Source organism: Sus scrofa, chromosome 3 (genome assembly GCF_000003025.6).
Source record: "Sus scrofa isolate TJ Tabasco breed Duroc chromosome 3, Sscrofa11.1, whole genome shotgun sequence".
NCBI lineage: Eukaryota > Metazoa > Chordata > Mammalia > Artiodactyla > Suidae > Sus > Sus scrofa.
Genome location: NC_010445.4, coordinates 72,517,829 through 72,545,302, shown reverse-complemented (window position 1 = coordinate 72,545,302; position 27,474 = coordinate 72,517,829). Strand labels below are relative to the sequence as shown.

The 27,474-nt window shown below is 43.4% G+C and overlaps 2 protein-coding genes across 21 annotated transcripts in view; one reads left to right on the top strand and one right to left on the bottom strand.

The window, feature by feature from the left end:
• On the top strand, nucleotides 1-27,474 carry MXD1 (MAX dimerization protein 1). Of its 2 annotated transcripts, XR_002342619.1 has the most exons (7): nucleotides 1-321; nucleotides 1,055-1,154; nucleotides 6,280-6,309; nucleotides 20,028-20,142; nucleotides 22,190-22,349; nucleotides 22,486-22,723; nucleotides 24,398-27,474. XR_002342619.1 is itself a non-coding variant. In XM_003354782.5 (6 exons), the coding sequence occupies exons 1-6, from the start codon at nucleotides 249-251 to the stop codon at nucleotides 22,671-22,673; spliced, it is 666 nt and encodes a 221-aa protein (XP_003354830.1). In that variant the 5' UTR covers nucleotides 1-248; the 3' UTR covers nucleotides 22,674-27,474. The 2 variants fall into 2 exon arrangements, 1 of the variants encoding a protein (XP_003354830.1); XM_003354782.5 differs by having other exon boundaries at nucleotides 22,486-27,474.
• ASPRV1 (aspartic peptidase, retroviral-like 1) overlaps nucleotides 8,739-27,474 on the bottom strand; it is a 212,607-nt gene continuing 193,871 nt past the window's right edge. For 15 of the 19 annotated variants that reach the window (XR_002342602.1, XR_002342605.1, XR_002342601.1 and 12 more), the window contains 3 exons: nucleotides 26,256-26,309; nucleotides 21,832-22,008; nucleotides 8,739-14,009 (listed from right to left, as the gene is read on the bottom strand). The gene's annotated coding sequence lies outside the window, so the exon portion shown is untranslated. Of the gene's footprint in view, nucleotides 14,010-20,135; nucleotides 21,183-21,831; nucleotides 22,009-26,255; nucleotides 26,310-27,474 lie in introns of those variants that run through there. The other 4 variants (XR_002342606.1, XR_002342612.1, XM_021087405.1 and 1 more) reach the window with 2 other exon arrangements.

The window sequence follows — 27,474 nt, the reverse complement described above, 5'->3', positions numbered from 1 at the left end:
GCTGGGGGCGGGGGGACGGTGAGTCGGGATAAACACTCCGCGGCGGTGGCGGCTGCTGCTCTTCTCTGGGTTCTGTCAGTGTCGGCGGTGCCCAGCTCACCGGTCCCCTCCCCCTTCTGGCGAGCGTGGTCGCAAGAGAGGCTCTCTCAACCCTGCTCTGCCGGGTCCTCAGTGGGGCGCGCGTGTCCGGCGGCGGCAAACCCGTGGGCAGTGGGGGTTGGTCCCGTGGCTCCGGCCCCCGGTGCAGAATGGCGGCGGCGGTTCGGATGAACATCCAGATGCTGCTGGAGGCGGCGGACTACTTGGAGCGGCGGGAGAGAGGTGCACGGGGACGTGAGGGGTCCGGCCAGAGCAGGGGCCGGGGGCTCTGAGAGGCCTGGCTGAGGGTCTGGGCGCCCGGCCGCTCCGGGGGTGGTTGGAGGAGCTGAGAGCGCGACCGCGAGCGCTCCCAACCCCTCCAGCTCTCCCCACGCGCGGTCCGAAAGGAGGCCGCCACTGCCCAGAGGCAATGAATGGGGGTGGAAAAGGGGCTGCTGTCCCCGGGGTCCTGAGCGTCGCCCCCTCCCCACCCCGTAGCGAGTGTGGTGCCTGGGGTTCCCTCAGCCAGGGCCGTCCCGGCCGGCCCTCAAGTGGACCTGGCTCCGGGTATCCCAGCCGGAGGGGCAGCGCCTCCCCTGTCCCCCATCCTCCTTTTCCGGCTCTGAGTCCCGGTGTTCACCCTGCCCCTTCGCCTGAGGCTGGTCCCACTTACTACACACCAACCTGCTGGACGCTGCCAATGGGAAACCCAGGCTCCATGGGACTTGCTGTGTCTTTCTCAACAATGAGCAGCTGGAATGCTCCTTCCACCTGCTCCGAACTGAGGGTATTCACACTCAATTTAAAAAGGCAATCATTGTTCTGAGAATTCCACCTTGTTCCGTTTTATTATTTCCACAATATTCTATTAATGAGAAATACATCAATTTCTCATTAAATAATCAATTTCTCAGGGAGGGGAGAGAGTATTGAACGTTCTGGGCTCATTCATTAACTGGATCCTCCGGTTTTCTAGAAGCTGAACATGGTTATGCCTCCATGTTACCATACAATAACAAGGACAGAGATGCCTTAAAACGGAGGAGCAAATCCAAGAAGAACAACAGCAGTAGCAGGTAATTTGGTAAATATTTCCCTTTCTCTTTTAGATTATACTGCGGATGATACAAATTGCAGAATGGAAGTGATAGCCCTGTAAATGAAGTGGTATTCAGGCTCAGTCATGTCCACATGCTCTTAAGGCACTGGAGGAAGCCCTTCTGTTTGGGTTGAAAGGACTAAAAAGAAGAAAAGGAAAATGTTCTCTCTGTCCTTATGAACTTTTTTTAAACTTAATTTTGCTTTTCTTCCCTTTTGGAATGAAAATCTGGAAACTTCATGTGAGATTAGTAACAGTGATGATATTTTGCCTTCAGAAGTTGCAGATTTCAGGGCAAATTTTCTATAATTGCAGGAACTGGACGCTATCCATTTTTTACTTTTCATAGTGAAGATTTTATAAACATGTTAAAGTATTTGACTTGGCATAGGCGGTAGGATTTCATATTTGACATGTAAACTAAATACAGTGACTTGTCTCATAATCTAATTTGTCACTCTAATGGCAAAGAGGAATGCTTGAGGTTAAAACTTGCCTTTTTGGTAATGGAGGAACATATTAAAATATTAATATGCCACATCCCTTTTATGTTAGTTTTATAGTTCTTAAAATTCATAAATCTCCCAGGGAAGTATTTTGTTAATGGTCAATGAAATCACACATTAAAACCCAGAATGTAGTTTCTGGTACCTACGAGTACTCCATTCATGCTGTCGCACCCTTTTTTCCTCCTTCTTTGCCCTTAAAATGTAAGCAAATTAGGAAATCTGTTTGTATCAGATTCATTCAATCATACCTTTTATCCCCACTACATTAAAATCATGGACATTTTCATTACTGATTTAGAATCCTTATCCCTCTCCTATTCTCATGAAAACTCCCCATCAGTAATTGCACCTGGTTAGCCTCTGCGGCATAACACAGACCACGAAAAGCCAGAAGTTTCCCACTTACACCTAAAGCTCACTTGCTCTCGCTGCCCCTTCTGTCCTTGATTCACCCCATTGTCCTTAGCGTTGGTAGAACCACAGGCTGTGAGTGAGCAAAACACATGTGCCGAGCCCTTGAGGAGGAAGGCATGTGAAGGATGAACCTGTTAATTAGTTACTGGTGGTTTTTCCTTCCCCTCCCACCTTCAGCATTATCTGAAGGTGGTGGCAAATAGATCTGTGCACGAGTGCCAACGGCCTTTAAGAAGGAAGTTAATGCTGACTTGTATTATACCATGGTATAAAGTAATTTCTCTCTGTTGCTTCTTGTTACAGTATTTTACGTTATTTCTTGCGAAGAACGTTGAAGGCTTTTAGTTTACTTTTCTGGAAAAAAATATAGTTCATCTGTCACTTGTATTCTTGCCTACTCGTGATTTGAAAAGAATTGCTCAGGTCAATAGTTAGGGCTTAATCCTTAGCTCTCTATTTTTTCTAAATTTCACAGGAAAGTCGTTGAGGGGATGTTCCGTGGTGGGGAAAAGAAGGGGATGTTGTTGAAAAGCAGTAGCTTGGTCCCAAAATGTAATTAGGAAAGAAAAATAATGATAGCTGAGAATTTCAATTCAAGAATTTGTTTTTCTGTCTTCTTTTTGGTATCTAGCATTATTTCTGGGGAAATGGCTGTGAGTCTGGATTTTGAGAAAAGCTCTATTATTTCTGTTAATGGGTTTGGTTTGCTAAACGATGGCTAAAGACATGAGACTATCACATTTGCCCATATTCTTGACTAGTAATGAATCAGTGCAGTAACTTCAGTGGTGCAGGGATCTCTGAGAGGCCATGATTAAACCTGGAGATGCCACCAAGCAGGCATATGAGGTAAGAGCAGGTTGTTTTGTTTAAATATAATCCCTTCCTTGATGACCTGTTCGGAATGACCCTTCCTGAGCAGTGAGACATCTCCCCAGAGAATGCAGTTTGACCCCATGATTTGAATTAGATTTATATTCAAGGCCATGTATGGGCAGGATTTCGAACTGAGGTAAAAGCTATAGAGACATAGCTGCTGGTTTACATAACCAGTGGTAACAGTTTATTCTTGTTAATTCGGGTTGAAATGCTGGCTCTTTGCTTGTAGCATCTGTAGGTACTTTTCCTGACAATAAAAAAAAAAAAGAGTTCCCTTTGTGGTTCAGATCCATCTAGGATCCATGAAGTTGTGGGTTCTATCCCTGGCCTCACTCAGTGGGTTAAGGATCTAGCCTTGCCGTGAGCTGTGCTGTAGGTCGCAGATTCGGCTCAGATCCCAAGTGGCTGTGGCTGTGGCTGGCAGTTGTAGCTCCAATTCAACCCCTAGTCTGGGAATTTCCATATGCCGCAGGTGTGGCCCTAAAAAGCAAAAAAATAAATAAGATTTAGCCACATATCAGACTTCTTGGGATTTGAAAATGCATAGCTTAAGTTTCTCTAGTTGCTTGTTTGAAAAATAAAAACAAAATTGTGAATATTGTTTTGGCATCATCTAGAGAACTACTGGGAGGTGGAATCTTTTTTTTTTTTCTTTCCAACTCATTTTTGAAATCAGTTGCTAAATATTTAGAACTGAATCCGGAGCTTTTAAAGGTATGTTTTGTTAGACTGGTAAAGCAGGCGTTGGCACTCATGTGAAAGAGGAAGTTCAACACTTGCCCCCAGTTCTTTTATGAGACTGTGGCTATATAGCTGACTTGACATAGTGAGTCTTTTTTTAACCCAAGGACTAGCTTGGCTTAGTATCTTTTTATTAGAATAACTTTTTAAATGGTGACATTTGACGTTTATCAGTGATTCCAGAGTTATCAAATCTTTTACATTAATCACATGGAAAATGATTTTGACACAAGGTATTTGTGAATTCTTATAGTGCTTTAATTAAAAATACAAATGACTGGCAGGCAGTCTCTGAACTGATCATTTTTTAAAGGGCCTGATTTTATTAAAGTCAAATTCAGTTTCACTAAACCAAATGCATTTAAGCAGTGTTGTGCCCATTAGGTGTAAGTCTGCTTGTAAAAATCACCATGTGAGCAACACTTGTAAGTCATCAGATAAGATCTATAATTTCTAAAAACTCTCTTTCAAGTTTGGAAGGAGTTGTGCTGCTTATGGAGTTTGCTTTATCTTGGGGATTCCAAATTGTTTTCTATGTGTCTTCAAAGAAACTGGAAATTTGAGCTAAGAGTGTCCGGTGTGCTATTAATTTCCTAAAATCAGAGACCAGGTTCTTTTCAATTATTCACCCTTCTCCACCACCTTCCCAGGATGGGAAAGCTTGACCAGCTGTTGTCATATACTTTCATTCATTTCCAACATCTGTCAGACGTTGAACTTGTTGTTCCCTATTAAAACCAGAACTTGGGAGTTCCTGTTGTGGCTCAGCAGGTCACGAACCTGACTAGTATCTATGAGGACACGGGTTTGATCCCTGGCCTCCCTCAGTGGCTTAAGGATCCTGCATTGCTGTGGCTGTGGTGTAGGCCCACAGCTACAGCTCTGGTTTGACCCCTAGCCTGGGAACTTATGCCACAGCTGCAGCCATTTAAAAAAAAAGAAAAGAAAAGAAAAAAGAAAAACAAACCAACCAAAAAACGCAAAATGCCTTGTGCTTTAAAACCAAAGGCTTGCAGCTGCAGGCCAGACCCTTTAACTGCGCTATCCTGCTGGCCACTGCAGGAAGTATACCTTCAGAAAAATATAACGAAAGAAGGCTGAAGGATAATCAGGTGCCTCAGTTTAAAGCTTTTAAGCTAACCAGTTTTAAGGCTCACATATCCTTTATCTCAAAAATAAATATTCTAAAAAATAAATACTGTCATTATTTTGTTGTTCCTCATGAATAAAAATTGGTATCCCAGGAGCCTTGTAGAAGAGAAGTTTAGTGCTGGATTGGAAAGTTCCCATTTCAAGACTACATCCACCCACTCACCCCTGCCACCGGCATCCTCTGGTGCCAGCGAACTTGGTGGTGGTGCCCTTGCTGGAAAGGAGTGGCTGACTGTTCAGAGGTGGTGCTCCTCCATGGGCACCGTGAGCATTTATCTCCCAGGCCCAGTAAAGGTCCGATGAGGCCCCACAGGATTCTTGATCTGAGCCAGGGCATAAGTTCGCCTACTCTGGTTGACCTCAGAGAATTTCCATAAGAAATTTCCATAAGAAAGGTCAAGATGATAATGCTGGGAGGTTCTTCAAGTTTATTTATAACCAGTTAGAGATAGGTTGTATGAGGAGGTCACTGAAATGGCCACACTGCCTGACCTCTTGGGACTTTTGGGGAAACCTGTCCATCTCTCCTTAGAGCAGACCTTATATTCAACGTCAGCTGTAAACACACTGATAGTATGATTTCATGTGCACTCCCACTTTCATCCAAGGCTCTCTCCTCACTTTTACAGTTGCCGCCTCATTGATCCACGCTTGGTCAGTAGATAATTGGTGATAATTCGTATTTCCACTTTTACAGAGAGATTAACTGAGGACAGGCCAGTAAGGAATTCTGTTTCTTCCACAGTACCAGCCAGTGGCAAAGCTGGACTTCAGATTTCACCCCAAGTGCTGCCTTCATTAGTCTATGGTCTTTACGTTGAGCTGAGTTTGGGGAGCTCCTTCCTAAAATCATTTATTTGATAGCTCTTCAACAGTAGCATCTTTCAGGAGGTTGTACGTGATAAAGTAATAACCTTGGGGAATAGAAAGACTGAGGGAAGAAGGGTCATTTTTATCCACTTAAAACTGTCTCCTATAGTAAACAACGTAGCATAAAATGTTGGTATACAGTACACCTAGAAAACCTGCAAGGCTGGGCTGGGGCAGCCACCTCCACTGTTACACACTCGGCCGAAAGCAAGCTTTGTGTGTTATATAACCCCTGTTCACATCGCATTGTGCAGCTGTTTTTCTCTTCGTATAAATAGAACCCTTTTATTTCCTTTCTTAAAATGGATTACTCTTCCACTAGGGAATGCATGCTCTGAGTGTGCCGCTTCTCCTTGAGCTCTGTTTTGGATATTTACATTTATCTAATGCCCCAAAGGGACTAATGTCTCTGGTAGAGCCTTGCTCTGTCTTCTCTCCTCCCAGCTCCGGAGAGAAAGGAGTTAAAAGAATTGGGTTGGTGGTGGAGTAGTCCTTGAAGACGAGAATGATCTTACTCTTATTGTTCCTTCCTTTCAGATCAACTCACAATGAAATGGAGAAGAATAGGTGAGTGGGGGATTCTGGGGGTGGGATCGGGGGAGTTTGGACACATTCTGTATTTGTTGAGACTTGGTTGCTGCTCTGGACTTCTCACAATGAGTACCTGGTAGGAGGTCCCCCAGGGCCCTCTAAACCTGTAAATCTCTTAGAGGAAGGGCTGCCTGTTCAGTTTGGTTCCGAAGACCATACCCCCAGCCCTCACCCCAAGCCTGCTCTTCCTGAGCAATGCCTTTCTGGGCAACTGTTCTACAGGCCAAAAGCGCTTTAAGTCAGAGGGAGTGTTTCCTCAAGTAATGTATTTTTAAGAGTTCCCATTGTGTCGCAGTGGAAACAAATCTGACTAGTATCCATGAGGACGCATGTTCGATCCCTGGCCTTGCTCAGTGGCTTAAGGATCTGGCATTGCTATGAGTTGTGGTTAGGTTGCAGATGTGGCTTGGATCCTGGGTTGCTGTGGCGTAGGCCCACAGCTCCAGCTCCAGTTTGGCCCCTAGCCTGGGAACTTCCATATGCCGAGAGTGTGGCCCTAAAAAGCAAAATAACAATAATAATAATGTTTTTAATAATGTTTTTTTAAAAAAACTACATGCTACTGAACATAATTGGTAGTACTGTCTTAAATAATGTACACACAGGCATACATATACACACACGCACACACATCTGTACATGTGTATGTGTATCCACAGTTCACTTGTGCACAAAGAGTCTCAAAATTCAGGCAAATATATGCATAGCAGAAATCAGAGATGGTGACGCACATAGATGAGGCCAGCCCCCCTCTCTGGGCTCCGTCTTGCCACAGGCCAGAGTTGATGTCTCACCTGGCAGACCTCTTGCTGCTTATTTTAATCTTTATTTTTCAAATGATGTAGCTTCATCATTCTCAGCTCTAGTCGCACATTAGAATCACGTGGCAATGCTTTTATTTTAATGTCTTAAAATTTTTTATATTAAATACATTATATACACATACTCATACTTGGGAGGTAAGAGAACAAGTTTTTATTTCTGCTGATTTTATAAAAAGAACTTTTTGTTACAGAATTTTTCAAACATACAAAAGTGGAGTGCATAATGTATTCAACTCCTATGTATCCATCACGCAGCTTCCACAATTATCAGTATTTTGCCAATCTTGTATAATCAAGACCATCCCTCTCTGTGGAATGTTTTAAAGCACATTTTCTTCCATCTCTAGTAAAGACTTAAAAAAACCCAAAAAACCCTTGCTTTTATCATGCTGAAAAAAAAATTAATCTTTGTGGAGCTTAAAAAAAAAAAAAGAAAAAGGAAAACACCAATGCTAAGACCTCACTTTTAGCAGTTCTGATTTAATTGGTTTGGGTTAAGACTCTACACTAGTATTTCCTTTTTTTAATCTCCCCAAGTGATTCTCACGTGCAGCCAGGGCTGCAAACCATCAAACAAGCATTCTGGTCTCTGAGCTCCCATCAGTCTGAAATATAGGCCACGCATCAGATTGAGTGGCTTTTTCTGTGCCCTGCATGAACAAGAAGATGGTGTGTAATGATAGCTCTGTAAATACATGTGGTTATTTTATGCAAACCCTCTTTGAAGAGGGAGCCTGACTCTGAAAGTCAGGATCTGAATGATGTTTCGTCAGTGAAAGGGTAGACCAGAACCTGACTAGGAAGGAGAATCTTGGAATAGGACAGACATTTAGCATCATCCGTGTATGAGTGTGTGAGAGAGAGACACACAGACACAGACAGGCATGGAGATGGATAGTGAGTTTGCCTTGCACATGTACTTCTCCCCAGCCTTTCCCCTTTCAGTTTCTCTGTGATTGTGACAAACCATGTTTGAAATCAAAGCGTCTTTATGCTTTAGGGATTTACCTGTTATGTACTAGAAATCAAAAGTATCTCTTTGGAAGTCAGAAAAGTAGTCAGATGTGGCTTCCCTTCCTCATCTTTAGAGTCCCATCTTCCTGGGTAAACTGGGACTATTTCTGTTGAAAAGTCTTGTAGTTCTTCTCCCCATAGGCATTTATTTTTATTACTAAAATTTCATCCCTTCAGGTAAGAGCTCGTAGGTTTACTACAGCTTCATGCATTTCACCTATGCAGGAATTCCACAGAATGTCAATTTATCATTCGTATTAGCAGTTCAAGAATGTCTGTTTTCTGCCTCCAGTGTCCCAAGAGCTTGTGCTCAGTACTGGGTATTAAATAAGTTCAGTCTGGGGTATTAAACCAGAATGGCCTCCATCCTTCAGAAATCTCGTTGGTCTAATACGAAAGACATAGAGACCGTTTCAGTTAATACACTAAGTGCTAAGATTGAGGTATGCACAGGAGGCCATGGAGGCAAAGGTTCTAGAAAACTGGATTTGAAGTCATCCCTGGGCAAGCTCATTCAAGCAATTCAGATTGCTTCCATTCGGCCAGTCAACTTTTGCTTATTGAAGGGTTAGTTAGTTTTCTCATGGTCCTTTCTTTTTTGGAATTTGGTCTTCCAAGGTCCTGGTAATTTTTTCCTCTAATCTAGAGCATGTGAACAGAAGAGAAGGCAGTAAGGACTCAAATTTACCTAATTTAACCAAGCGTTGGTTGCTGCAGTTCAGGGGAGGAGATTCAAGTCATCGACCTCGTCTCCCTTATAGTGTAGATGCTGAACATGTTAGGGTTTGGAGGTCAGTTGGCCAGCTCCTCTTGGAGCCCCCTTGGTTTCCTAGCCGAATCCTATAAAAGAACACCGCTTTAGGAGTTCCCTGGTGGCCTAGCAGTTAAAGGTTCCAGTGTTGTCACTGCTATGGCTCTGGTTCGATCCCTGGCCCAGGAACTTCCACATGCAGAGGGTGCAGCCAGAAAATAAAACAAACAAACAAAAAAAGAATACCATTTTGCTAAATGCTAATCCACTTTTGCCATTTTTTTACCTTAGCACATTAAGATTGGTATGGCTCACACAAACACACAAAAAAAGCAACTTAGGAAAAGAACTAATAATTGAATTTTTTTTTACCTCCTTTAATAGTACAGATTTGATTATACTTGTGTTACTTTTTTTCACACAGAAACCTTTTCTGGGGCATTTTAGCGATTCTGGATGGTTGCTGTTCATTAGGGCTCCACTATGAGGATATTATACTCAACACACCCATTTAATAATCTTGGCATTGGCGGGAAGATAAAAGACCTCTAGAACGGTGGAGGTGGGAGGCCATGGTGGTGGCGGCGGCGGCGGCAGCAGTATTTTCCATTCGAGAGACTAGCATTCGTGGAACACCACAGATGCTGGCTTCTGGGTGCTGGGAATCCAGAGCCCAACAGAGACCAAGCCCAGGGCAGAGGCTCAGTTTAGTCTTACTGTAGATATGAGTCTATCATCTGTCCTGTGCTTCTCTGCATTTTAACTAATTTTGTGGGTCTAGGCTCCTAAGGAAACACCTTTAGTGTCTCCTTTAAAAATACTAGTTTTGTAGAAAATTTTGAGAAATACAGAAAATCACACTGAAAAATTAAACCATCTGTAATTCTGGCAGCCCAAAGAAATCAATGGAACCTTGAAAGTATCTTTCTAATTGTTTTTTGGAAAATAACTTAAAACAACTAACATTCCTGCTAAGTTCTATGTCCACCTAAACTTTTGTACATGCTTTTTAAAAGTCAGTATGGGATTATATAGTAAATAATTTGCCTCTTTTCAAGCTATTTTATGAACATTTTTCCAATATCGTTAACTCTTTTCTCTCTAACATTACTGTTGGGGGATGTCCAGTATTGAATCTTCTGGCTGTGCCATAACTCATATGGCTAGTTCCCTATTTTAGGTTCTTCCCAGGATTTTGCTAATACAAACGATGCTTCCTTAAACAACCTTCTAGATAAATCTCTGTCCAACATCATAATTATTTCCCTGGGGTAAATGTATAGTTGTGGAATTAATGATACACACATTGCTATGGTTTTTGATGTTGACTGCTGGATTGCCGACCAGGCAGGTTATAGGCCATATTTTCCCTGTCCCTTCACAAGTTTATATTTTAACTAAAGACATTGATGAATTGATAACTAAACCCCACACAACTAGTTTTAATTTGCATTTCTGATATTCCTAGCACAGTGTAATAATTTTCTTACCTTTGATAGTTTGTGTATGTATATGTGTGAACTGCCTGTTAAATAACCTTTGCCCAGTTTTCTACAGATGAGTTTTTCTTAATTTTGAAAAGATTCTAGAATGTGAAGGATATGCATGAAAGAGATTGCTCCTTATGTATCACATAGTGGCCCGGTTTATCCTTCACCTTTATGGAATCAGTCTTCTCTCCCTACTTGAAGTTGCTGCCTCTGCCGTATCCTAAGTTCTTGCCGATGGCTCAGTCTGATTCTAGACTTGTTCTTCTGTCCCACTGATCCATCTGCTCTTCTGTGTCAGGATACATCATTTTAATCACTGGGGTTTTATGTACTTTGGGATCTGGTAAAGCAAATCTCTATTCTTTCCTCCTCCTCCTTTTTTAAATTTTACCATGTCCATAGCTCTTTTTACCAGTTTATTTTTCCTGATGAATTTTGTAGTCAGTCCTTCAATTCTCCATCCCCCAAAGTCTTTGGGGATTTTCAAAAAATCCAAATTAAATAATTCCACTACAAATTAACCTTTAAAAGCTCAATGTTGATATATTAGCGCTCTTCATACAGGATTTGGTGTGTGCCTCCACTTATTCAGATCTCTTTTCTCTAAGTAAAGTGTTTCCATGGAGATCTCGTACATTTCTTGTAAAAGGTATTCCTGAGTTTATGCTTATATATTTTTAATTGCTATTGGTTGCCATTGTACTTTCTAATTAATTATTGTTGGGATAGGGGAAATCTTTTAGTCTTTGGTTGTTGTTAGATGCCCTTTATTGATTATAATTCTGCTGTTTCCTTTCCTTAGCTGGGAATTCCTCTGGTTTGAATGCCTTTCAATAAGCCTTTCAGCAAATGGAAGCAGAGTGAATGCATATTTGCTGTAGCCAGTGGGTCGAGAGTCAGGTGCTCAAATGGGCTCTTTTTCAAAAGAAGGCTCTAGCATCTCCTTTAACTATAGACACCCGTTTTTCTGGAATGGTACATATGCAGGCCTTGCTGGAATTAGGCAGCTGGTCTAGAGAGATTACCTCTGCCAGAGTCTTCTGACCCCCGTGACAAAAGATTTTTGTGTGTGCTCTGTGGGGAGGACTCAGCAGCCTGATCTAAGCTGTTGTTTTCATCTGGTCAAACTATTTCAGTGGCATCTGGTCCGGCATGAAAAACCATTCTATTCAGGTCTCTTCTGGCAAGATCTTCTAATAGACTGTCGTTCCCTCTAGTTGTTTCTTTTGGGTCTTAGCTTTTCAAATGGCCAAGGCCTTATATCGGAAGGGGTAGGGGCCTGACTTTGTGCTGGGCCCCAGCTGTGGTGTGCATTGCATCACTGTTACGGCTTCTGAACTCCCTTGACCGCATTCAGATTTCACTCTAGGATGTTGTAACAGATCTGCATTGCTTTGTTGCCACATGGGGCTAAGGGCATGGCCTGGCTATTACAGGAAGGATAGGTATTTGTGTGCAAATCTGGTCTATGGTGATGCAGGGAGGAGCACCCTGATTTGTAGCACTAGAATCCATCTCTCCCAGACTGTGCCTCTTAGAAGAATTTGGGGAAGAGACATGCTGGTCATTCAACCAGTTTCCAGTCCCAGACTCGGGACACTGGAGGCACTCCAACTTTTTGTCATCAACATAGTCAAAGGGTGAGACAGCTAGCAAGTACAAATTATCTCTATTTTTTTTTTTTTTTAATCTTTCTGCCATTTCTTGGGCTGCTCCCGCGGCATATGGAAGTTCCCAGGCTAGGGGTCGAATCGGAGCTGTAGCCACCGGCTTACGCCAGAGCCACAGCAATGCAGGATCCGAGCCACATCTGCGACCTACACCATAGTTCATGGCAACACCGGATCTTTAACCCACTGAGCAAGGCCAGGGATCGAACCTGCAACCTCATGGTTCCTAGTTGGATTTGCTAACCACTGAGCCACGACAGGAACTCCTCTATTTTGTATTTTTTAAAAGTTGAGCTCTAGAAAGGAAATATTAAATATGTACTTATATATTTGATACTTTTAATAGAGAAGCGATTTTATTATTTTAAAACATAGCCACCACGAAAGGCTGCTTATTCATTGTCCACTGGGTGCCATGTTCCCATACAGCTAACACATATAACTACCTTCGTGTGTGTTACAAAGATTACTATCACATTGTGAGAATCTTCAAAACCTTCCAAGGTTCCCCTTAAGTCAATAATAATGATGCATTTGGCAATTCTTTATGAAGGGATCATTTTAGAAAAAGAAAGAGAGGACTTTTTTCCCTCAAAGCATGATGTGTAGTCTTACCTGGATTTTTTGTTCAACCCAGTAAGGCTTTGTTCTCAACCCAAAATCTATGATCTATAATCACTTTTAGGGAATCATGTTTTTTGACCCCTTATGATTTGTTTCTTCTTACTCTATACTAAATATCCTTTTTTAACACTGTACAGTGCATACATACTCATATCTGAAACTATTTTACTCAGTCTGCAATTATCCTATAGAATTTATGAAGCTATTTAATTGGCTAGGTCTGTGTCCATGCAAAGGTAGGAGAGAAAATAGGATATTGTTTATGAAATTCTTTTTTTTATTCCTTTGTTTATAATCTTGGGCCAGATTTTAATGAAAACTAATACTCAACGAAGTCCAGTGTATCATGTTCGTTTTAGGGCTTTCCTCAGAGGAAGGGGCATGACTTACCAAAGAGATCAGATTCTGCTCTTAGGTTAGCATCTGCAGGTGCATTATTATTTCTAAGCCCCAGGGGGTAACATGAAATAGAAGACTTGATCACTTCCATTATTTGGTAAATAAAAGCAACAGAACATTTAGATACATAGGAGGTCTGCAGCATGTGAATGAATGAATAAATGAGTGTAATTGCTTTGGAAAGGAAAAAAAGCTTCTGATAAGCTATGAAATCTCGAAAATCTTTATGGAGAAGTTAAGTCAAATAGGGTGTAGATGAAGAAAAAGAATATGTTTGATAAAGGACAAAAGGGAGCCCATTCTAGAACTTTCGGTGGGAGCTGGTATTTGTCATGGTCTGAAGGTAGCTCAGACAAAGAATTCTGTAATAATTTATTTACACGTCTGATCACTCCAGCTCCATGTTAAGTACCGTCCAGGGCAGGGACTTGGTCTTACTCAACACTGTATCCCCAGCACCCAGGAAGGGGGCAGTAGGTAGCAATCCTTTGAGAAATGCTGGTGGACTAAATGAATGAAAGAGCCGAGTGTATGTCTCAGGATATGTGTCTACCTGTGAACCTAATTACTTATCTCCCTTCTTCACTGGCTGCCATGCTGTTCGCTCTGCCCTGACCCGATTCTTTTTTGTGTCATATGCTTCACTGTGAAAATCTGACGGAGAGAGTTCAGTTATATCATCCCCATAAAGAAGAGTAATCTGATAACAGTGCCTCCCTCTCAATCCAGATGTGCGCATGCATGCACCTGATTTCATACCATTCCTGGTCTTGACTGCACCCAGGTCAGGCAGGACTTTAGGGATAACAGCAAATCCAGGAGCACTAGCTGCAGGTAGCATCATCTCTACCTGGAGTCTTCCTTTTTTGGTTGCATCTTTCCTCCAATTTACAAATCTGCTGGCCTGAGAGAGAGAGAAAGAGAGAGGCATGAATAGAATCAAAGAAGCTTGAGTCTGGAAGCAGAAATAAAAAGGGCAGCTTTCAGGGAGGTCCCGTTGTGGCTCATCAGTTAACAAGCCCAGCTAGCATCCATGAGGACACAGGTTCGATTCCTGGCCTTGCTCAGTGGGTTAAGGATCCGGCATTGCCAGGAGCTGTGGTGTAGGTTGCAGATGCGGCTCAGATCCCACATTGCTGTGGCTCTGGTGTAGGCCGGTGGCTACAGCTCCAATTGGACCCCTTGCCTGGGAACCTCCATATGCTGTGGGAGCGGCCCTAGAAAGCCAAAAAAAAAAAAAAAAGGCAGTGTTGAGAACTGAGAGCATGCTGCTGAGCCCAGGCGCCTCTGTCAATGCCAAACTCTGATGGGGGGAGCCAGTGCCCCAAACAACCCAGAGCCCCCTATAGTGATGATTTCTTTCACTTGCCAGTCTTAGTTTTCCATAATTCCTGGCTGACAAGAGTTAAGGAAAGCGAACAACAGAACTGAGTGGTATCCAAATATATTTCACATTTAAATCTTTAATAAAAATATTTGGAACTTATTTTGATGTTAATCTCTCCACTCCCTTGTCATTTTCTGAATACTCCGGTCTCTCTCCAAAGATTGGCAGCCTTCTCTCCATTATATGCTAAATTCATATCTATTCTTAGGTCTGTTCCTGGGAATTTTTTCTTCTCCTCACTTGATTTGTCCATCTTTTCTTGTATCAGGACATTCTGTTTTTAATTATTGAAGCTTTGTAATACAATTTAGTAACTGGACAGCACAGCCCTCTTCAGTCTTCTCTTTCAAAAAATGTTGGCAGTTTCTCACACATTTATTCTTCTACGTGAAATTTAGACTGATTTCCCAGCATTAAAAAGAATACTGTTGGGATCTTTTTTCTTGTAGACAAATTTGGATAACATTGACATTTTTACTTTGAGGGTTCATATCTAGGAATGTGCTATTTTTTTCCATTTATTCAGTTTTTTTTAATGTCTTTCAGCAAAGTTTTAAAGTCCTCTTCCCAGAGATCCTTCCCAAACTGTTTTAAGTTTGTTCTTAGATATGTTCTCCTTTCTTCTTGCCATTTTACATGAGATATTGTAGGTTCTCTGGATATGGATAACACATTCAGAGAAGGGCTTAGATCTCCAAGGTCAACCTGTATTTGCCCTGATTTCTGTTTTCCCTTGGTCAATGCAGTTGGGATGGAGGCAGACATCTCGTGTGCTTCAGATGGTTCCCTCCTGGAGTTCCCATCGTGGCTTAGTGTTTAATGAATCCCACTAGGAACCATGAGGTTGCGGGTTCAATCCCTGGCCTCACTCAGTGGGATAAGGATCCAGCGTTGCTGTGAGCTGTGGTGTAGGTTGAAGACTTGGCTCAGATCTGGCATGGCTGTGGCTGTGGCTGGCAGCAAAAGCTCTGATTAGACCCCTAGCCTGGGAACCAACATATGCCGTGGGTGTAGTCCTAAAAAGGATAAAAGGCAAAAAAAAAACCAAAAAACCCCAGATGATTCCCTCCTGATCTTGGAGTCTCTTCTAGCCCTGCCTCTGCATGATGTGTGTGGCCACAAAAGCCTTTCCTTTTGCATGTGTTAGCTTTATAAAATTCTTGTGAATTTTTAAATGTTTAATCTAACACTGTCACTATAGCAGCTTAGGTAACTGCTATGGCACGTGTTTGACCGCTGGCCTGGGAACTTTCATAAGCTGTGGGCATAGCCAAATAATAATAATAATAGTAATAGTACCTTTAGCATAAACAAGACCTGTATTTCCATAGAAAATGGGTTAGACTTTCCATCAAATCTTTTAATGACAAAAGATGTCCATTTTCTTTAAGGAAGAGTTGAGTGAACTGAATCTTACCAGATAGCCTCTATTTTACCCAGTGAGATGCTCTGAGTTCCCTATTGATTTTGAAAGGAATATGATAGGGTTATAATTATCTGTGTTTGCTCCAGCATTATCCTTCCTCAAGGAAGCAAGGATGGAAAGAGTAACTGTTGCCATATACAGAGCTCTTCATGTCAGACCCCAGCCAGGCACTTCCACACCTGCCTCAGTTAATACTCACAACAGCCCTCACAGGGAGGCCTGTCATCCTCCCTCGACTGCCAAGGAAACCGATGCCACATGGAGTGAAGTAGCTTCTCAAGGCCACACAAAGAAGCAGCAGCAAGGCCAGCATCCCAAACCTTTACCTTTAATCACTGCACTAATACTTGGTTGTATAGTGACTGACAGGTTCAGAATAGAAAAATAATTTAAAATACTAAAAAAAGGAGTTCCTGTCGTGGCGCAGCGGAAACGAATCTGACTAGGAACCATGAGGTTGCGGGTTCCATCCCTGGCCTCCCTACATGGGTTAAGGATCTGGCATTGCCGTGAGCGCAGACGCGGCTCGGATCTGGCATTGCTGTGGCTGTGGTATAGGCCGGCAGCTACAGCTCTGATTAGACCCCTAGCCAGGGAACCTCCATATGCCACAGGTTGGGCCCTAAAAAATCAAAGAGACAAACAACAACAACAAAAACAAAACTTAAAAAAAAAAAAAAAACTTACTGAAGAGAAGCTCTAGTTTGTATCTAGTTTAGTTATCACTAGTTACAGGCCATGCTTGATTCAAAGCTTCACTGGCTGTAGCTCAGATCAAAGACTGGTGTCTCTCTGCTCCCGGAGACCGAAGGTATGTATCAACCCATTCAGGATGATGAGAGCGAGATTTCTGAAGAGTCAGCAGGTGAGTTTTACAAAGCAGCTGGATCAACACAGAAAGAGGCGCAGAAAGAGGCAGCAGTTGGGATGGGAGCGAGCTGGGGTTCAGGAGCTGGGAGGCAGCTTGGACAACAGGAGGAGGCCTCTCTGGAAATGTGACAGAGGAGATTCAAGCAGGGGTCAGAGGGAGGTAGTGAGTGGCTTCCTTTTGAGATGTGGCAAACCCCTGCTAGTTCCTGAAAGAGGGATTAGACCTGGATCACAATAGGACACTAGGCCCCTTCTAGAAGGCCAGCGCCCTGGGCAGGGCAATGGTCAGGACTGAGGACAGAGAGCTGACACAGAGAGCTGGTTCTCCTGGTTTTGGATCTGGTGTTCCATGGGTGCTCACGGCTGGCTGAAGGAGTCCAGGTCCCAGAGTGGTGTGTCTCAAGGTGGAGGACCCTCAGTGGGAGCTGTCACAGAGGAGCCCGTCTGCTTTTTTGTCTGGTTCAGGAATTGAATTTCACTACTATACGACAGAACGGAGCCTGCTTCCCATACCTCGCCCCTCCCCTGAGGTTGGCCCAGGCACCCACGGGGATGTGTCTGCAGGTGGTTGGCAGGTGGGCAGGGCAGCCATCAGGCTGGAGCAGGCCAAGGCAGGCACTGCCAGTTAAACAAGCTGGCTTTGGATCTCTGCAACAATCCAGAAAGTGCTCTGGTCCTATTTTCATAAAACTTGGCTAGGAAACACCAAATGAACATGTATTATCCTAAGCCTGAATTTGTCAAATAGCTAATTTCGAGTTTCATAACTCGGAGTGTTCTTTAGAAACCCACATTTGGGTAGTGAAAATTGTACTTTCTGGGCTAGACTCCCTGTGTAACTAGAAATGACAGTGCATGGAAAGATGACTCTATTATTTTTTATCAGTAGACAAACTTCCCTTAAAACTTTACATTCTCATATCTGTAGATAAACCCACATCATAAAAGGAATAATATGACGCTGTTCTGAATCATGTAGTCTTTGCAAATTATGAGCAGGCTGAAAAATGTCTAAATATAATTTTAATTTTTGAACTGTTTTAAAAATTTGACAATCTATGCTTTGTGGTGAAAATAAGTTGGATAACTGTGCAAGTGACTAATCATACTTTCTCACGGTGTTTCTAGTAACACGATCTGTTTTCATGGCTCTTTTTGAAGAATATTATCCTAGGTGAACGTGTATTTTATACACAGGTTCTGTTGTTTGTTTTTTTCTCATGCAGTAGTTGGAGGAACAAACGCCTCTAATGTGAGCTTTTGCTTGTGGCCATTCCACGTGGGCAGGTTTTCAGAGCAAGCGAGAGACTTACAGAATAGTAAGGTATTTGTACCACGACATTGTCCCAGCTCAGGAAGGAACGTTGGGCTCCTCGAGCTCGTCATGGCTTAGAGGGGCCTTGGAGAGTCTAGGACAACCTCAAGAGCCAGAACAGGAAGGAGGCCCAGAAGCAGAAGCGGCAGGGCACTCAGAACCACTTGTCAGATCTGCCTTGGGGGGAACATCCCGAAGTCTTGATATGAAGGGTGTGAAGTGACTGCCTTGGTCAGTATCAGGCACGGACCTGTATTAGAGCTTTCTCAAGTAGTTTTCTTTCGATCCCAAATTTTGCTAATATGGTAAAATTTTTTAAGAGGGAAAAAGGGCCAATGAAGCTTTTCGATTGCCTCCCAGTTCAGCTAGAGGGCAGCTTCCCAGGCTCCCAGGAGCTCTGCTCCAGGTTGCTGTGAGGGACAGTGGACATGTGTCTAAAAGCCCAGGACCCTGAGCACTGCTGCTCAGAGAAGCTGGAAGTCGAGTGAAAGACAGACAGCATTCATGCAGCCAATGTGTAGTGAGATACAGGAGAGGACGGTACCCAGGCAACCCGGCAGTGATTAAGTTGCAGCTCCAGCTTTCTGAGGAGCTGGCAATGAACAGTTAAATAATAAATACCAAAAAAAATCAGGTAAAACAGTGAATTTCCCAATGAATGGCATAAACAAATACATACTCAGAAAACGAAGGATTCGCTAGGGACTGGAATGGCTTTAAGGAGGTGATGCGCTGAAGCAAAAACTCTGAATCTTGGCTGTTTCTCACATTCATGGAATCTGCTGGGATCTAGGATAAAGCCTGAACCAAAGTTTCAGTGAAGTGTTAATTTCCAAAATTTTAGGGACTCTCATGCTTCTGGTCAGTCTGTGCTAAATGCTGTCTCCTTGGTGGGTCTCTGTGGCTTCTGCCTCACGTGGCCTTTCTCTCACCCTGTCCCATTGCGCTATTCTGCCACCTTCCAACCCTACGTGTGTGGTTCTCTCTAGCCGTCAGCAAGCTTGTTAGTAGAGCAATACCACTGGATGGGCTTCTTCCTTATTTTTAAAAAATACATTTCACTTTTTGAATGGTTGAAAAACTGAGAACTATAACAAATTATTTTTTAAAAATCCCCCCCTTTCCCTGTCCCTGTCCAGTTATCCTGACTCCTCTCTGCCCAACCACTATTACTCATTCCTTATGTATCATTCCAGACTTTATGTCGTACAAGAAAACATGAATATAGACAATTTTTTCATCCATTTTTACCCAAAGATAGCATGTTATATGCAATTTGATATCTTGCTTTTCTTCACCTAACAGTACATCTGAGTGTTCTTCTGAATAGTACATAGAGCACATTTTCATTCTTTTTTCATGGTTGCATAGTAGTCCAGTGTATGGATGTACCGTGGTTTATTTGCTTAATTCCCTATTGATGATCTGGGTTGTTTCAATCTTTACAAATAAAGTTACAATGATTTATGTAATGAATTATTGCAATTAATTTATTTTAAAGTTGTAATGAATAACCATACACATGGGTAAATATTAGATACAATGAAATATAGTTGTAGAGATTTTTTGGCCCTGAAAGGGGAAAGAGCAATATGAGTTCTAAGGATTCTCTTCAGTGATAATGTCATTACTTTCTGAATTTGGATGTTCTGTAGGTCTCATCATAACCTAGATACCTGGAGATAACCTGATACATGTGCTTAATAATAGTATTTATCTCTACTTAACTCTAGAAAACCCTGGGTTTTGCTTTTGATTTTTATCAGAATTGTCTAATTTCAAAAGATGCTCATTTGGCCAGAGGTCACTGGTGGCATTTGCATCACTGGGCCCAGGCCGCTTCATACTCTCTAGAGCTTGTTCTCCTGGGTACTTCTGGCCAGCTGTGAAAGTCTCAGATCCTACTGTGATCTTGTTTTTGTAGACGGGCCCACCTTCGCTTGTGCCTGGAAAAATTGAAGGGGCTGGTGCCACTTGGTCCAGAATCAAATCGACACACCACGTTGAGTTTATTAACAAAAGCCAAATTGCACATAAAGGTAAGAGCATCCTGGGATGGTGTCCTTCTGTCTTTACCTACCTGGTGAGGGCTTGTTTGTTGTTATGAGGGACGGATATGATTCGCCAGGACAGTTCTCTCCTCTCAATTCCTCCAGCCTGCCTCTTGGATGAACACAGACTCAACACGTCCAGAACCCAACTGAGTAGTTCTCACCCGGTGTGTGTTTCAGAAATGAAACTGTCCCTCCATCTGATGCATGAGCCAGAAATGCAGGGTCATCCTCGATCTTGATGATCATTGTGCTCCTTAGCCACGTGTGTCCACAACTCACCCATGTCACAGCTGCTCTATTTCCACAAACCCCGTCAGCTACTGCAGTAAACTCCTCAGAGGCCTCCTCCAAGCTAATCTCCATACTTCCCAAGAACAGTCTTGCCAGAGCTAAAATCTACATGTCACCGTGTTTTAAAATTCTTCCACAGCTCAGGACACATTGTATCACCAGGCCTGCCCGACCCAGCCTCCTTTGCCCTTGGGGCAGCAGCTTGTGCCAGACACTCCCCAGCCCTTCTTTCCACCCGTTGCCAGGCTCTCCCACCACAGGGCGTTTGTACATGCTGTGCCCTCTGCTTAGTATGCTCTCCCCTCCCTTCTTCACCTAGTGAGCTTCTTGTCATCCTTCAGACCTCGGCACGGGTATCCCCAGTGCAGGGAAACCTTCCCTGACTCAGTCACCTCCTTCCCGAGACAGATGGTCCTTATTATTGGATCTCTCTCTTAGCACATGTCACAAGTGACATCTGACCATGGTTTATGTGACTGTAGTTGTTTCCATCTGCTCTGTTAGAATATAGACCCCACAAGGAAGGAGACCAGATCTTTGTGTTCCCGTTGTGTCTCCACACCTCCCAGACGGTCTGAGACAGAGTCAGCACTCAGTATGTGGCTTAAACAGCAAATGGCAACTCCTGAGAGCCACAGCCAGCATCACTGTTGAGCATGTTTTTATAGTCATAGAGTCCGTGACTGGACAAATGTCACTTGAATCAGGGTTAGTAGCCGGCATACATGGCAGTTCTGGGGGGAAAAGAACGTCTGCTCAGAGCAAAACAAGCGCAGTTATACAGCCTTCGTAATAATCTAAAGAGTTATCCTAGAAGCTAGAGGACAGATTTGTAAAAACAAGTGATCTAGGAGTTCCCTGGTGGCTCAGCAGGTTAAGGATGCTGTGGCAGGTGTTCATCTCTGGCCCCAGAAATTCCACATGCCAAGGGAGCAGCCAAAAAAAAAAAAAAAAAAAGAAAAAGTGATGTATGACGATGTTCCCTCCTTTCTTCACCTAGTTCGCGCCTTCTTGTCATTCAGACCTCAGCCCAGGTATCTGATTTTGAACAATTTGTAATCAGGACTTCAAAAATGACTATTATTCCTACCCACAAACAGAAGTTAATTGAGATGTGGCACATCACAAAAATGCACCTCTGTAGTTGGGACATGTATTTGTTTTTGTCTTTTTAGGGCCACACCCGAGGCATATGAAATTCCCAGGCTAGGGGAGTCGAATATGAGCTTCAGCTGCCCGCCTGTGCCACAGCCACAGCAACTTGGGATCCTTAACCCACTAAGCGAGGCCAGGGATCAGACAGGCATCCTCATGGATACTAGTCGGGTTCGTAACCTGTGAGCCATGACGGGAACTCTAGGGCCCATATTTGCATCAGTGTACCTTTAAATGGAGTCTGTTTCTTCAGTTCCTGGCACACAGTCTCTGCTCAAAGGGCAAGAATTCACGGCCTCATAGACGAGGGAGACCAGGCGGGGCTTCTGCCACAGTCTTTGCACTGTCTCTGTCACAGGGGTGCTGGGGTTCTACAATAGTGCAGGTCCCACGGTGCTGTGGATGCTGAAAAAGTTAGACAAAGACGGGAGTCACCGGCCTGTCTCTGTAAGAAGCTTGACCAGGGACACACAGCACATGGCTTCTGAGGAAGACAGGCCGATTTGACCCTGAGGCAGAGAGAGCAGGCTCCTTACCAATTTGAAATCTACCTGTGCCCTTCAAACACTTCTGCTCTGACCTGCAGAAACTTGAAGATTGTGACAGGAGAGCCATTCATCAGATAGACCAGCTTCAGCGAGAGCAGCGACACCTGAAGAGGCAGCTGGAGAAGCTGGGCATTGAGAGGATACGGATGGACAGCACGGGCTCCACCGTCTCCTCCGAGCGCTCGGACTCCGACAGGGGTGAGCCCCCCTCCCTGCTCCCTGCCCCCCCCCCAGCTGCAGAGGCGGGATCAGAAACCCCCCAACTTAGAGGAATCCCTGGACCATGGCGCTTGGGCAGCACCCCCTCACCCTCTCTGCCTCGCCCTCCCCACAGAAGAGATCGACGTGGACGTTGAAAGCACAGACTATCTCACGGGCGACCTGGACTGGAGCAGCAGCAGCGTGAGCGACTCGGACGAGCGGGGAAGCATGCAGAGCCTGGGCAGCGACGAGGGCTACTCCAGCTCCAGCATCCAGAGAATAAAGCTCCAGGACAATCACCAGACGTGTCTCGGTCTCTAAGAGCGAAGTCGCTTCGGCTGCCCCGACGGCTTCCCCGCAGCTCTGACTAGGTAGTGTATGGGACCTGCCCACAGTCCCCTCGCCCGGCAGCGTCAGTGTACACCGTCACCAAAATCAGCTGTGTAAAAGTTTTCAACCAAGTGCTTAGGATTGTGGGGTTCCCTCCCCCGCCCCCTTTGTTCTTTTGTTTTAATCCTGGATCCTCATCATAAACGGGTTCCCTGCGCCTGCCAGCGTCGGCGGGCACACGCTGAGCCAGTCAGGGTAGGGCGTGTGCAGCTCCGGACCTGGAAGGGCAGCACACACCTGTCACTGCCCATTCTCCGGGGTGGACGCCACTTGTCCCTCTAAGAAGTGGGGGGACGCCGACCAGGATTGTGGGTTTCTGATTGCATCCTCTAGCTTCTTTCTCTCCATAAAAATTTGTCTCTGAGAGACTGTACATTCCAATCAGTTTGCAGCACCCAAGAATTCTTAGACCGAATAAGCAACTCTCCCGGATTGGAAACGTCCCCCTCTTAGTTACTATCCCCAGGGTGTCTACCAGAGCCTCCTTAAAGTTTGCTGGCTTTCTACCTTACTTGCCTAGCAGAAATGTCCGAATGTGTCTTGTGCTTAGGAAACTGAAGGAAACAAACTTTTCCAGTTGAGAGCCTGATCTCAGAACTCCAAAGCAAGCTTTGAAAGTGGCATTTAAAAGCACTTAACCATGGACCTCACCCTCGGTGAGGAGTCAGGAATACCTCCAGAAAACACACCTTCCCCACACACCCCGGCCCCACGAGCAGATGGGAGCAGTATTTCTCACTTCAAAATGGACACCTTGAGCGCATGTCTTTGGGGTGGCACAGCTTAGGAAAAAAGCTCCAACATCATTCGTTCTCACGAACCAAACGGTACAATCTATTTTTGCGCTCTGTCCTTGGGGCCCGCGCTGTGTCCCGCTCTCCAAAGGCGCACTTCCCCTCAAAAGTTGGTCACGCTTCTTGTCTCTGGAACATTTTTTTTTCCTACCTCAGAGATAAACGAGATCTCCACTTCCCACTTAACACCCACTGATTATGCCTCTTTTTGTTGTTGTTGTTGTGTTTTTTTTTCCCCAAATAAGTGACATTTGGTCCAATTCTAATCTATTTTCCTGTTTAACTTTCAGCAATAACTGAGCTTGGGTGCTAGCTGAGCTAGTGTCCATCATCAGTGAAAGGAAAAGTCCACATTTCTACTCTGTTGCAGGTGAACAGGAGGGGATGGTACAGTGTTGCTAGAATTCCTCTCCTCATTATTTTTGGACAAACCCTGAACCTTCTTTACGGAGGCTTTTGGGTTGATAGTTTAAAAGGCTGATTTTTCTTTTTGGTTACAATTTCTCCCTTAAGTGGTCTCCCACTTTGTAGCATTTTTATTTAAGCTAAAACAGAGCACATGTATATGTACATAAGACACATTAAATCTATAAATACTATTTATTCATTTTATATAAACTAATGTAATGGAAAATAAATTCTTATGACTTTGTGCTTTTATAGATGTTCTAGAAACTTTGTATGTAGGTATCTACAAAATTGGTTCATCCCCCTCAATATTTTTGCATTCATATTTTTGAGGTCTCAGTGTTTTCAGCCTCTGACGAATCTTTTTCATTGAATTTGAACCATTTGTAAAATCTGTGACGCTGAAACAGAGTGTGTGTCACAACGTGATGAGAACATTCCTAAAATCCACAGACGCACCTGCAACCTAAGGGCTCCACGGCTGAACCGGAAGCAGGCAGCACCTGTGCCCCCGCTGGCCTGCGGTCTCTAGCCCGCCACAGCCTCACATCTCCTCAGCGCCTCCTTCCCCACAACTAAAAGTCCAAACTCACTCCACATGGAAGCTCATTCTAGAGGTGAAAGCAGTCTAAACAAAGCAAGATTACTTTTGTGTTTGTCTTTCCTTTTGATGATTCTTTAATGTATTAAAATTTTTTAATTGGAAGTAGTGGATTCCTAAATGATTCCACAGTCATCTGTAATTCTTCCGTTTTTGTTTTGTTCTGTTTTCCTCTTCATTTCAGCTTTGGGTAAGGGGAGGGGCAGGTAACACAAAGGATTTTTTTTTTTTTTTTTTGAATCTTTTTCCAATTACCAGCTGAAGATTTGCACTGAAATACAACTTGTATGCCTTTTGCATTTTTAAAGCCTGCTTCCTGAATTTAAGCAGAGTGATAGTGTTCAAAGAGCCAGCTCAGCCTGTACCATGTTTGAAAAAGATATATATCTGCACTTTGAGGTCCCTTTTCGAATGCCATTCGCTAGACCTCACAAGCATTTTGTTTAATTGCTACGTTCAAGCGCCTCACAAGTCCACGATGCAGGATGCTGTTTGGCATCGAAAACTTAAGACTTTGGGAAGAGCTTGTGGGCTTGCATTGGGGGAGGGAAGGGAACAAAACTCGTGTATTTGTTTAATTTAGAAATAAGGCATCTGAGAGATGCCATTATTTTCTGTGTTTTAATTGTCGTGCCTTTGAGTTAAACTGCATTTTTGTCTTTTGGTTGAAATATGAAATGTACTGTCCCAATATAAAATAGTAATTATTTGACCTTTGCACTGTTTGTCTGGTCCTTTTCCATTTGATTGCATCTAAATATGGAACTTGATAGATCTCTATTTTTAATGCTCTTGTGATAAGCAGACACCAGGGTTAGATGTGACTTTCAAAGCTAGAGGTAGAATAGAATTGGCATGCTAGACAGGCCTCTCTCTAACCAAAACTATAACCGTCAGGACCAGCAAACTCAGCCCAAGGCAGCTAATCCCTTCCCCACGTGGCCGATCAGCAGCCCTGATTCGCCAGCCTATCCTCTCATTCACTGATCCACCAGCATGACTGTTAAGAGCTAGACAGTCTTTTTGGTTCTGGTTTTGTTTTTGATTTTGTTTTTAAGCAAAATGAAAAACCTTTCTATTAGGGCTGTTGGGCGGGAGGGACGGGCAAAGATATAAACCCCAGCCTTTAAGACTTTGACTATTGTACGTAAATATAGATGTGTGTAAATATAGGCACATGCATATTTTTATGTGAAAACTGGTTTTAAGAAACTAAGAAGAATTCTAAACTACAACTCTTATTGCTACCATTGCAGTGCAAATGGGGAAAATAAGAGTATGCAGTGCAGCTTAATTTCAGGCAGCGAGCAAATATATGCGTGCTTTTGTTAACATCCCAGAAAACCTAGCTTTCCATGCCCGTTGGCTTAGAATGGTGGGCAAGCACCCAGGATATTTTCGTTTCCTTTTGCTAAGCAGACATCTGGAATTCAAGGTGCTGATAGTGACCTCGGCTCCTTTTTCGAGTCACAGATCTCATGCTAGTGAATCCAAGAGCATCAGCCTTTTTGAACAGGACCTAGATTTTTCTTCCTGCCAACCCAAAACTAAAATAATTTCAGTGTTGATTCAGAAATGAGCACTAAGAAGGCCCTGACCCTGCAATTGGCCGCTTGAGTAGTTTGGGGTTTTTGGGGGGTTTGTTTTGTTTTTAAGGTGGGCATTCTCCTTTAACCTCTACTTTTTTCAAAAGAAACAAAACGTCCTTACCTGGGTTTCCTCTGAGCTTCTCTTCTCTGTCCCTGAAGTGGCCAAAAACAAATCCTGGAGCATGAACAAAAAAAAGTGTAAACTAGGAAGGATTGTGATGCTCAAAATAACTGCCAAGCAATATCTTGGGGCTTGATAATGGATGTTGTGGGCTTTCTTCTTGCCTCTCCCCCATCCTTTAAAGAAAAAACTTATTTTTGAAAAGTATACGCAGATACCTGATTTGGCTTTTCTATCATACTAACTGGCAAGAATACCACTTTCATTGTGTTTTATAACCCATTTGTTCCCCCAAACTCACTCCTTTGTTTCCCCTAGTTTCTTTGTTGTCCCCTTTTACCTGCCTTGTGTGTTGAATGCCAGAAAGTCAAAGGCTGTACAGCAATTTTCTGCATGTCTGTCTATTATTTTTCTATGTCTAACTCTTGGATGAAGTATGTCTAGGTAGCCGGCTACTCCTGATTTTAAAAAAATCCTTCCTGAGAGAAGACGACCCAAAGACTCTTGCAGATGAGGTGGTTTTTCTCATTCTACATGATCAGATGTCTGTAGATTGTGGGAAGTTTTGTTCTCAAAGATAGGTGGGGATGGGGGCGGGGTGCAATATGTGATTTATCATGACTTTTTCATTAACACTTATTACCTGGATGATTTTCTTACCCTATGTTCTTCTGAAAGAAGAAATAATTGCCTGGCACTGCTAGAGTCAGCTATTGAACGGCTGAAGAAATTGAGTGTCTTCTCAAAATGTAAAACAAGAATTAGGAAAACACTCGCTGCTGAGAGTTCTCCAGATTTTAAGTTTTGATTTCTGATTCGATCTGGGGGGAGCGAGTGCAGAGGATTGAGAGGGCTTTTTTCATTTTAGCTTTTACCAGAGAACCAAGCTTGCCTTGACCCCTTGTCCTTAGAATCGGTGCTCTGGGAATGTTGCTGTTAGCCATCAGTGTTGGGGGCCATCTTCCTAATGGTAAACACAGCCTAAACAGGGGAGCAGCAGAGAAGGGAGTATGAAATTCTGTCTCCAGATGTTTCTTTGTGTAAATATGTTGCCAATGTAAAGCCTGTGTCAAGACATAGAGAATGGTGCTTTTTACTATAGTTGGTACATGCATTTTTAGAACTACTCCGCGTTTTAGAGAACCTTTGCTGTGTATATGTAAACTTCTTGTATTGTTCAACTGTTAACAAATAATAAATTATTTCATTATTAAAGAAA